At 39.5% G+C, this 12,500-nt stretch overlaps 1 protein-coding gene across 2 annotated transcripts in view; it reads left to right on the plus strand.

Annotated features, from left to right (window-relative positions):
• Positions 1-9,832, plus strand: part of drm (odd-skipped family member drumstick) — an 11,825-nt gene extending 1,993 nt beyond the window's left edge. The window contains exons 2-3 of one of the 2 annotated variants that reach the window (XM_085657196.1): positions 3,873-4,750; positions 6,976-9,832. In XM_085657196.1, coding sequence (XP_085513322.1) covers positions 4,521-4,750; positions 6,976-7,051 — 306 coding nt within the window. In that variant the 5' untranslated portion in view covers positions 3,873-4,520 and the 3' untranslated portion in view covers positions 7,052-9,832. Of the gene's footprint in view, positions 1-3,872; positions 4,751-6,357; positions 6,920-6,975 lie in introns of those variants that run through there. The other variant, XM_035880999.2, reaches the window with a different exon arrangement.
• The last annotated feature ends 2,668 nt before the right edge of the window (positions 9,833-12,500 follow it).

Genomic DNA, 12,500 nt, shown 5'->3' on the forward strand with positions numbered 1-12,500 from the left:
TCATCATTGTCATCATCATCGTCATCGTCTTCGTCATCATATTTTATTTCTTTTTTTTCTTTTTCTTCAAATTTCAAGGTTACGAAGGAGACAATTTATTTTCTCTCTATCTCTATCTCTTTTTCTTTCTAATACTTTTCCAATCCTGTATATTTATGAAAAATAAATTGTAACTCAGTCAGAGTAGAATTGACGTTTAATCTTGTTCTCAAGATTAATGTCTCGACTTTATTTTTTTTTTTTTTTCTTTTTTGAGAGAAAAGAGTGAGAGAGAGAGAGACAGAGGAGAGACAACATATAAGTTTCCCCTTTGTATCCACGCGTTTAAATTCACAATCAAGTATACATAGGTACTAGAAAACGATACAGCTCAATCGTATTTTCAAGACACGTATCTAACCAGATCAGGAGAGGTCCAACCATGATGGTGGTAGTACTTACTTACGTACGTATCACGTTATCTATCTAAATACTTGACGGTGGAATGCATGGGTATTCGTATCACGAGGAAGTCGTTTCACTATTCCAAACGAGACGCTCTCCTTCTTTCTTGTATTTTGTCAAACAATATTTACAGGTCACGTTAAATTTGGATGGAATTTACATGAGTTACCGTGGCATCTTCTTTTGTTTTTTTTTCATTCTTTTTTCTCCCCGTAAATTTTTATATGGATTCACTCGGGGAAAATTCTTGTAGAAAGTTTATTGGTAAAATCCTTGGATGAGTGAAAGAAAAAAAAAGCAATAAAAACAATAAAAAGAAAGAATAAAAATCTAACACCGTGTAAAGAACAAAGTTGATATTATCCAACATCCGCTTCGTTGGCTAAGAGTAAACGAGTATTATTATATTAACCATAAAAAGACATCCCGTCTTCCAGATCGTGACGGTAAAAATGTGAAAAAACAAATGACGCTTTATCTCCTTTCAAAACTATTTGCATAAACTTCAGTTTACCGTCGTAAGAGACGTCTTAGGTGCGTTAACGCACGGAGACAGAGAGAGAGTGAGAGAGAGAGAGAGTGAGAGAGAGAGAGAGAAAACACATATAAGATATCTATCTATCTATCTATTTTATCTAACTATCTACTTTGCCTTTTAACAGAAAGAGCTATGGTATCTGTATTTGTCTAGCAAATTTTCATTGGTTTCACCGATGGCTTTCGTTCCGATCTTTCGATTTTCTTAACACGTTCTCTCTCTTTCTCTCTCTCTCTCAGTTATGTGTGCGATTGTACGTAAGTACGTACTTTTATTAAATATCCTCATCTAATAATCTCTCTATCATATATCGATCCATCAATAGCTATCGTGTTTTTATAAGAAACGTACGGTAGCCGATACATACTCTATGCACTTTACGTACATAGAATTTCTTTAAGAGTTTAAGTTTTAATACTAACAGTTGTCTTGTGGCTCCAAAGGGAAACACAAAAGCCATCATAAAACTCCCATCGACTACTTACGTACGGATGGATGCATTATCATAAATTATCATACATTAGCCTATATTATATAGAATAGAACTCTACTCTTAATCCGATTAGATTCGGTATGTAGGAATAGAAAAAAAGAAAAGGAAAAAAAAGAAAAAGAAAGAAGGGAAATAAAAAAAGGGGGAGGTAAATAAGCAAAGAAAAAAGAAGATAGGTACCAAAGGATAGAGAGAGAGATAGAGATAGATAGAGAGAGAAAGAGAAAGAGAGAGAGAGAAAGAGAGAGAGAGAGAGAGAGAGAGAGAGAGAGATTAGGAACGTTTAACGCAAATATGGGAAAAGAAATAAGAAGAAGAAGAAGAAGAGGAAGAAAAGATCCGCCCCAGTCGGACGTTTGCGTTTTTAAACGGACAACTTGTGAGTGGGGGGGATAGAGAAGCGAGGGAGAGAAGCGTGACTCGTGCGTAACACGCCGCTCGGATTAGGCCCCCACTTTTGAGCCTTTAGCATCGCTAACCAAGTGGGCTACGCCCAGCCACGCTTATTACTCATTCGGACACGCCACTTTATTCGAGCGTGCGTCGTGCTTCGCTCGAGCACAGTAGCAGTGCACCGTTACTTTTAGCTCTTCTCTGTCTGTCCGTCTGTCTGCCTGTCTGCCTGTCTGTCTGTATGTGTACGTGTGTGCGTGTGTGTGCGTGTGTCTTTGTGCGTGTGCCTATGTGCGTGCATGCACCACATGGACACAAATGTTATCGGGCCCCGGGGTCTATTATGTTCAACTCCAATTCTCTTTTCCTCTTGTTATTACCTTACGTCTTTCGATATTACAAAAAAGAAAAAGAAACAAAAAAACAAGAGAAAGAAGAAGAAGAAGAAGGAAAAAAGGATGAAAGATGAAACAAAGAAAGAAAGAAAGAATGAAAGAAAACGACGAAGACTCGTTCATCGCCACGATGGAGTCATCCTACGCGAGATGAGTTTTCTAATAATAGAGAAGATCAACGCGTTGGATGATGATAATTTATGTCCACTCCATTTGTATACTTGTAAGAGAAAGAGAGAGAGAGAGAAAGAAAGGGATGGATAGATAGATAGAGAAAGAGAGGGAGAGAGAGAGAAAGAGAGCTTTCTTTTTCTCAAGGAATCGATCTTGAAGCGCGAAACAGAATACTTAACAGCCGACATTATTGCGAAGCTTTAAGCCTGCTTCCCTCCGACATATCCCGACTCGTAATTCATGCTCGCTCATAATTCTTCTTTACTTCTCGCAATAAGAACAAGGATTCGTTACAAGCACGAGCGAGCGAGCGAACGAGCAAGTACAAAATAATCGGTGATGCCGAGATCTAAACGTTAACCAAGTAAGTATATTTTCTGGAATTGTACGAGAAGAGAAGAGTAAAGAAGAGAAGAAAAGATAAGAGTAGAGTAGAGTAGAGTAGAGTAGAGTAGAGTAGAGTAGAGATGGTTGGCTTTTACATAATACACTTGCGTAAGATAGTGGGAGGGAGATAAATACGGATGAAGAGAGAGAGGGAGGAATGGGAGAGGATATATAATCGATGCTTTAAAATAATACAATAGTGCGATAATAAGTCGCGATATAAAAACGTTCGACAATGACTATATGACGATAACGATGACGAAAAAAATAGGAGAAGAAGAAGAAGAAGATAAGAAAATGGTCTTTTCCGAATGTTACGCAAGATTATTTCGATACGATACGATCGTGCATTCATGCATGTGATTCAAGGAAATTTAGTAACTCTGAAGTCGTTATAGGAAAGATGTATCGATTGAAATTTCTTAACCTTTTACAATATAACGCGATATATAATGAGCAATATAATCCGTGTGTTCCTTTTGATTAGTACCTCATATAATATATATGTAATTATCTATGTAGGAGCGTTAATCAAATTAGATTTTTTTCTTTTCTTTTCTGTTTCTTTTTTTTTTTTATATATCACACTTTGTCGATCGATTAACGAAAGATGCAGGCGTTTATGATCGATCGTTTAAAATTTTGTTTAATTCAATTGATTTGAGTTTCTCGGAAAAAATGGCTTTTCTTTTTTGTTTTTTTTTTTGCTCTTTTTTTTTTTTGAAAAAGTTAAACACGAAGAAAAGAAGAAATCAAAAAAGAAAGAGAGAGAGAGAGAGAGAAAAAGAAAGATAAAAAAACACGTAGTCGAGGGCGGGTTATCTCGAGTCACGTTATCTTCTCGGGCCAATAAAGTACCTCGTATAACGTCGTCCAACGCAGTCTCGCAACCTTCGACATGGGTGGTAACGATCGAGAAGACGAGAAGGAGAAGAAGGAGGAGGAGAAGGAGGAGGAAGGGGAGGAGGGGAAGTGGAGGAGGAGAAGGAGAGTACGAAAAATTCATTGGCATAAAGTCATCGAACGTGATTTTGTTTTTCGTTTTCAGGTAGTAGCGTAGCTTGCTCATCGAAGACAACGAAGAGGAAGAAGAAGAAGAAGAAGAAGAAGAGGAAGAGGAGACCGAGGACGAGAACGACGAGGACGAGGACGACGAGGACGACGAGGGCGAAGACGACGACGACGACGACGAGGACAACGAATCCTTCGGGTCCGGGTATAAGCAGTGATCTCACTCGTGGTAATCGCACGCAGCCGGTCTCGAGAGGCTGCCTAGCTGTGCGGGAGGCAGAAAAGAAGAGAGAAAGAGAGATCTTGCAGAACTTGTAGAGAAGAGAGGGAGAGAGAGAGCAAGAGAGAGAAAGAGAGAGAGAGAAGGAAGGAAGGTATACGTCGTCGTCTCTTGTGGAGAAGTGGTGGAAGGACTCTCGAGGCGTTAGTCAGAGAGCGTGAGGAGGGAAAAGGAGACAGTGGGAGAGATCTTGGCTCGAGAGGGAGAGAGAACGAAAGAGAGAAAGAAAAAGAGAGAAAGAGAGAGAGTGAGCGAGCGAACGAACGAGCGAGTGAGAGAGAGAGAGAGAGAGAGAGAGAGAGAGAGAGAGAGAGAAAGAGTTAGCGAGGGAACGAGCGAGAAGGAGAGAGAAAGAGAGAGAGAGAGGGTCGAGACCAAGAGAAGGAGCGGTGGGAATTTATAAGGATGTTCGCGATAATGCCGATGGAGACAGAGGGGCACGGCAGGGAGTTCGGCCGGCGGCAGAAGATGCGCGCCAAGTGCACCGTAGAGTTCGTCTGCAAGTACTGCCAGCGGCGCTTCACCAAACCGTACAATCTAATGATTCACGAGCGTAGTCACAAGGACGATGTGACCTTCACCTGCGAGGTCTGCGGAAAGTCCTTCAAACGGCAGGATAATCTCAAGCAGCACAGGTACCATCAACGTCATTAAAATCACTTTTTTTTATTTTCTTTTTTTGTCTTTTTCTTCTATTCTTTCATTCTTTCTTTCTTACTTTTTTTTTAATTTTAAAGAAAAGTTCTAATTCTGTCTTTCTTTCTCTCTTTCTTTCTATCTCTTTATTTTTCTCTTTATTTTTCTCTTTATTTTTCTCTCCTCTCTATGTCGAAGAGTGTAAAAAAATTTGCGAAGAATATCGTCGGAATCGATATGACGATGGATCGGGTGTGGATCGAATGTGAATCGAACGTTCGTTCGAATAGTTTTTTATCTTCACTTTTCTTATCGGTTTCATTTTTGACAGACTGTGCCGTCGTTCCGTCCGTCCGTCCGTCCGTCTGTTCGGGTTAACGTGTAACAGTGCAACGATTTTGTGCGCGAATCATTAACGATCGTCCAAATTCGCTCAAGTTTGATGTTTCGCTCGTGAGGTAAAAATGTGTTCGCAGTTAACGAGAATTTCGTCGATCGTAGCAGCCGTCGGATTTTATCGTATCGGACTTTACTAGATGTCCGTCCAATACTACTTTTCCGTCGCGGTCCTACGAAATACACCAAGAAAGTTATAACTTTCTACGTGAGTTTGATCGTAAAGTAACGAGAGTGATCGATGAACTTTAGTGATAGTTATCGATAAGTGCGTTGTTAAATTTTGATTACCGAGTTAAATGACTCGATCGGATAGTTTCGCGCTCCGAGTATCGATCGTTCGATCGATTAGCAATCGACGGGAAGTCAACCAACCGCAAAGATTCCTTATCGTATCTCGTCAGTTGGTTTTAGAAAATTCAATAAATGATTATATTCGATCGGTGAGCCTGTTTGAAATATGACGAAACATATTCTGGATTACACTCGTAAAATCATTTCAAATCAATCGCGAAGGCAATAGTTAGAAGGAGCATAAGACAAACGTTGCGGGTGAGAAGGAGGTCGCTACCGAGGTAACCTTTTCGCACCATTGGCCTTGCAAAGTTGCACTGTGTCACCTTCACCCATCTCTTTTTCTTTCTCTCTTTCTCTCTCACTCTCTCTCTCTTTCTATCTTTCTCTTTGTTTATCTCTTTTTTCTTCCGTTCTCTTTCTCTTTCTCGTAGATCATAGTAAAGGTGCGAATAAGGTGAGAGGATAATCTGTGTTCGCCTACGAGTGTGAGGGAGGAAAGGGAGTGAAAGAGAAAGAGAAAGAGACAAAGAGGGAGAGAATGAGAATGAGAGAGGTAGAGAGAGTGGAAGAGAGGGAGGGAGAGAGGGACGAAGAAACGCGCAGCACTTTGAGGATCGGTCTGACCCATAAATCAGACTGAAATAATGCTGCTGGCTCTCTCGCTTCGCGTTCCGCGAACGAACGCTCGCGCGCGTGCTCTAACGCTCGCGAGCGACTAAGAGAGTGAAAGAAAAAGAAAGACAGGGAGAGAGAAGGGAAGAGAGAGAGAGAGAGAGAGAGAGAGAGAGAGAAAGAGAATGAGTGAGTGAGAGAGAAAGAGAGTCGAGGTGATAAAATAAATCTTCGATACTGGTGGATACTAATGGATACCTTGTATATAACTGCGGTGGTCTTGTTTTCTCTTCTGTTGTAGATGTGGGTGGCGGTGAGCGGGAGCTCTGAACCTCCTGCACCTTGACACATACACAATGCACACAAGAACAATATCAACAATATCAACAAGAACAATATCGACAACAACTATAACTACAATATCAACATCAACAACAAGAACAACAAAATTACAACCACGCACTCTTCTTTGATCACCCGCACTCTTTCCGGGCACGATGAAAGCGCAAGCAACTTTTTACCGCCCCCACGACATATCCAGCATGTGCTATATCTTATTCTTCTATTTTGATATACCTTTATCTTTATCTTCTTTATTTCCTTTACAATATTTTCTTTCTTTTTCCTTCTTGCATTCCTATATTAAGCTTTCGTATCGTTATTTTATTCGTCAATTTATTATCGAGTCGTCTACGTATCTTTTCATTTATTTTTCTTTTCTTTCTTCCTTCTTTTCTTCCTTTATTATTCCCCTTCTTCCATTTTCCTTCCTTTCGTTTATATCTACTAACACGGCGCGAACATTCGATCGGTACGATCGATAACGTTAGGAAGAGAAAGAAAGTAATTTGAGGAAGCAAAAAATGTTTCCTTCGGGAATACTTTCTTCATCTTCCGATTTCGACGATCTCTGTTCCAGGAGCATACACTCTGTTCCCTACAAGGGCTCCAACGGCTACTTAAATGGCTGTTCAAATGGCTATTCTAGGTACTAGAAGCCATCCGGCCAACTCTGCTATATATACGTAACAAATTAAGCATCCTTAAAATTCGCCCCCACTTTTTTGTTTTTTTTCTTTTTCTTTTTTTCTCTCTAATGCGTAAGAGACACACCAAGACCTCCTAACAAGACATACCAATTGCAATTTCTTTTAAAAACATCATATCATTCTTGTTAATCGTCAAACCCGTTTTAAGTAAATTATTTCCGAACAAAAATTGTTTCCCCTCCTCTTGTTTTTTTTCTTTCTTTCTTTTTTTCTCTTTCTCTCTCCCTCTTTTTCTCTATTTCTTTTTTCTTTTTATCTTGACGCACCGTCTATGCATCGTTCTTCCTTGTTCCTCAGCTCCATCCATCCCGCGCTTCTTTGATCGTTCTCGTTTCTTTCTCTCTCGTGTTTCCCTTTCATTTCTTGAGCTTAGACATCCAGACCTAGGCACATCATCAAAAGAAGCTTTCGATGCCACCAATAAACCAGACGACAAACCAGACTTTCCTCTGACACTCGACGAACACAACCTTTAGTGAAAAAAGTCGTCGATCGAATACGGCCTTTTTAATCTGTCCATCAACGGGTGTCCTCGTCGAGAAAAAGAAGAAATCGATATCGAACAAGATCGATATGCCTTCGCTGGTCGTCGGGCCGCTGTTCGAAAGATGAATTCATTAGCGGGCCGGCCATTTGTCAAAGACAAAGCCGACCCAGCCGGTGAATAGGTTTTAACGACGAGATGAAATCATTGGGAGAAGAGAGAGAGAGAGAGAGAGAGAGAGAGAGAGAGAGAGAGAGAGAGAGAGAGAAAGAGAAGGGAGGGTACAGCGACACGATGGAAAGGACTACCTTCCAACGCTAATAACAATCCAACTTTAAAGATGTCTATCCTTCGAAACGTACAATTATGGCGCGAGGAAGCGTGCATTCATGAAGGATCTCGAATCGAGCTCGTGCTGCTCCTCCGGGCTAACATTTCTAAATTGGACTACGTAATAACCCAGAGAAAGAAAGAGAAAAAGTGAGAGAGAGAGAGAATAAGAGAGAGAATAAGAGAGAGCAAGCTGCTGTTGGGTAAGGAGGATGAGGAGTAGGAGGATGCAGCACCCTGGACGTACCTACTACTTGGTCTTTTCTCTGTTGGCTACTGTGAACCACGCCCAGGCTTCGGGCGACGTGAACCACGTCGTCGTCCAACTTGGAAATATCTGCCACCGTAGTTCAAACTACGAAATAATCATCTCATATAACTCTTTGAGAGGAATAAAGGGAACATTATCTTTGACAAACGAAATCGTTCGGGAACTCGAGCAACGTTGTAGGCCGGTATGTAAACGTACCTACACACTTGATGACCTTGGGGACGTAAAACGAGGCGGGTCCACACGTCGCTCATGCAAAAATACCAGTCAGCTGGGATCAGCTTCCAGTGGGTGAACCGTTCGCGGAGTTGTCACCTTCGATTTCGTCTCCGGAAGACGGGCTCGTTCGATCGGAAACATGGCATCGAACCGATCCCTGTCGACGATTTTCTTTTCGTTTCGATCAACTCTCTATCTTCGCAGACTTTACCACCATAGATGCCATCGTGGATCCGTTGTTTTTTTTCTTCTTTTTATCCTTTTTATTTTTTTCTTTCTTTCTTTTTTCCTTTCTTTCTTTTTCTTTCTCACATTACTCTAACATCTTATAGTCATGTCTTTCGCGAGAAGGAACGCCCACGATAGCACGAGCTGTTCATTCCGAAGACGAGATCGTAGAGCTCAAGTAGAGTGAAAGAGAGATCGTAGATTGTTAACTTATATGCGAAGGGAGAGAGAGAGAGAGAGAGAGAGAGAGAGAGAGAGAGAGAGAGAGAGAGAGAGAGAGAGAGAGAGAGAGAGAGAGAGAGAGAGAGAGAGAGAGAGAGAGAGAGATCGTAGTAAGATATTTTTATATTCGATCGTATATTCGATAGTATTAGATACTTTTTTCCTCTTTTTTCTTTTTTTTTTAATTTTTCATTCCTTTCTTCTTCCTTTTACAACAACGAATTTTCTTTTTTAGACGAATATATTTTTTTTTTGCGAAACTTTTCTAATTGTCTACGCACTCATACATACATACGCACGCACGCACGCAGACACACATACACACACGCACATTGTAAAAGAATAACACTTTCTCGTACTTTCTCAAGAATACACACTCGTGCGTTAGAAAAAGAGAAAGAGAGAGAAAGAAAAAAAGAAAGAGAAAGAGAGAGAGAGAGAGAGAGAGAGACTCGCGAAAAGAAAAAAAACCAGCTGAGGCATCTCGAGGATTATCGAGAGTGGCCGATCAGACGGTCAGAGGGGCAAAATATTGCGATTCATCGGAAAGGGAAACGTTAAAAAAATAAAATGAAATAAAAGAAAAGAAAAGAAGGAAGAAAAAATGAAAAGGGAAAAAAAGTATTCGGAAGAAATAAAAAATTATTTTATAAAAGAGTCTTCTCTCGTCCCTTATCTTTTTTTCTTTCCCGTATCGCTCGTTGAGAAAAAAAAAAAAGATAAATAACAACGCGTTGTCGCACTTTGTACATAGCTTTGTGTATCTCTTCTTTCGCTCTGATATCCTTATAATAACGAATCGTAGACGATTGCGATTATCTCTCCCGAACGTATTATTAATATTAATAATTAATAGTTTTAGAAAATGTTTTACGAAGAGTAGACCTTAGTCATGTAATTGTCGTTGTCATATCGTCTCTTAGATATCACAGAACGACACGTAGGATCGTTATCACGTTGTACCTAGCTATAGGAGTGATAATAATGTTATTTTTTTTTAATTAATTATATATTATTATTAATATTATTATTATTATTATATTATATTATATTATATTATATTATATTATATATTATATTATATATTATATTATATTATATATTATTATATTATATTATTATTATTATTATTATTATTATTATTATTATTATTATTATTATTATTATTCTAATAATTAATGTATATCTACACTTACGCCTTTGTCGCTAGCTTTGCACGTAAAAGTAAACGGTGCACGATCAGCCCGGTGAGAGGATGTTCTTCTGTATCTTATTCTTTCGAAGAGAGAGATAAGACGAGACGTGTGCGTGACACCTATTCGTGTGCTTATTCGGGAATCGCAATGTACTTTTAGGTGGGGAAGACCCACCCTACCGGCCTACCAATAAATTCGCCAAGTCGTAAAACGCTATCTCGTTCTTTCTTCATCCCGACACCTTTCGCACGTTTTCTCCAAATCTTCTTCTTCTTATTCTTCTCTCTTTCACTCTATCTCTCTCCTCTCTTTCCCTCTTTCTTTCTCTGAATGTAGATAGAGAATCCTTCCCTTACGGTCATCCGTGCTCGCCCAGCGACCGGCTTTATTGAAAGTCCCCGTCGTGATCTCGATAAGAGTCTCTTTCCTTAACGTAATTCTTCGTTCCTACAAAATCACTTTGTAAATTCCGTTCTATACCTAGCCAATGTTATTCTTCGTTTCTTTTATTTTATTTCTTTATTTTTATTTTTATTTTTTAAGAATAATTCTATGAACTTTGAAAAAAAAGAAATGCAAGAAAAAAAGAAAGATAAGGAATATTATTATGTATGTATGTGTATATACATAAACATTAGTTTATATATATATATATCGCAATAAAGTAAAGATGTGTATATATATATATATGTATATATATCGAGTTCAGAGTAGCGATGATCACAGATGAGATCGTCGGTACCTCGACGAAAGAGATGAAGAAGGGCAGCCATAATCGGGACAGGTCTCCCGCAGGCGTGAAATATCCAACCGTTTGTACGAAATTATCGTTCCTGTCACAACATCCTCGAGAGAAGGAGAGGGCTTATGTACCTCGTCTCTCAATTATGTTCGCGCGATGATTATCGCCACGCGTTTCTCTTCCTTCTGGCTTCTGAGCTTATATTTTTTATTGCTGTCAATTCTCATTGGTTTACTAATGACTTGACTATAATTAGGGACACCATTGGACAAAGAGAAAGAAGGAAAAAAAATTAAGAAGAAAAAGAAGAGAGGAAGATGTGCATCCATTGTCAGTCTTTTACATACATAGTTCATTCGTTCGTTCGTTCGTTCGTTCGTTCGTTCGTTCGTTCGTTCATTCGTTAATGCATAAAAGTTACTGCTAAGATATTGCGAAAGATTGTTAAAAGGCTTAGGTAGATACTATATAGGTAGGTACACGTTGGTAGGCGCGTACTGCACCATCGGAGATGCATCCTGTTCGGTACGACTGGAAGCTGCTCTCACCTCCTGGGGCAAAAGTCGTGAGCTGAATGTCACGGTGATTGAATACGACCCGGTGATGCGCTTCCCGGGATTGGTTGTGCCCCGTCGACTTTCGACGTCTTCTTCCTTTACGCTCGACGCGAATCGAACTAACAAATACACTTAAATTTTCTTATAATACCTGCTTATGCCAATTCGAGATCTCTCTCTCTCTCTCTCTCTCTCTCTTTCTCTTTCTCTCTCTCTTTCTCTCTCTCTGTATTTCCTTTCTTTCTTTTTTTCTTTTTTATATCTTTTTATTTCTTCAAATCTTTTCATCATCGCAATCCAAAAACTGGGACGTTCATGTTATTCCATTTTCAAGGATCGACGATAGACGAAAGATCGTATTTTTAATAGAGAATCGTAAAATGAAAAAAGAATGAAAGAAGGAAAAAAGAAATAGACAAACAACGAGTTTTTATGGGGAAACCATTTCATCATTATAGCCGAGAACGATCGAGTGGGCGAACGCGAAGAAGCCAACGACGATGGTAGCGGGCAGAAGCTTCCCATGAGAAACTCTCACCTCCGCGGGCGGAAAGTGAACTTCGCGGTCGACGTAGGAGAGCCTCGGTATTGCCGTGGTAGTAGCCTGGCACAACTCTTCTACTCGTTGGATATGGTAGCGATTCTTTTTACGGGTGAAAGGTCGACGAAAAACGTCCGACAATCGCTACCATAATGGCTTCAATGCCACGGCATTCGCTTTCACTTCTACTTACTTAGTTACTCGTGGAAAACATCAATATATTTATTACATTTAATTTGTTCTCGATCAGTTCATTCAATGATCGAATCTTTACTCTTCGATCGTTATTCCTTCTTTCAAAAAAAAAAGATCCTGAAGCTCATACTGAAGACATTTATTGCTGTTATCTTTTTCTTCTTCTTTTTTCCTTCTTCTATCTTCGTGGATATCATTGATTCCTTGTTCTTTTCTTTTTTTCTTTTTTAATTATCCACGAGCCACTGTGTAACCCGTTGATATAGGTTTAGGTATGCGCATGCATTCTATGTGATTCACACAAAGTTCTTCCTTCCTTTAATCTCACGCGATGTAACTTTACCTAAGTCTATTAAATAAATAAGCATTAAACTCTGGAGGCTTAAAAACTGTTCGTTGTAAGTGTGCAA

The sequence above is a fragment of the Vespa mandarinia genome, chromosome 5, assembly GCF_050613455.1.
Source record: "Vespa mandarinia isolate Hongniang chromosome 5, ASM5061345v1, whole genome shotgun sequence".
Lineage (NCBI taxonomy): Eukaryota > Metazoa > Arthropoda > Insecta > Hymenoptera > Vespidae > Vespa > Vespa mandarinia.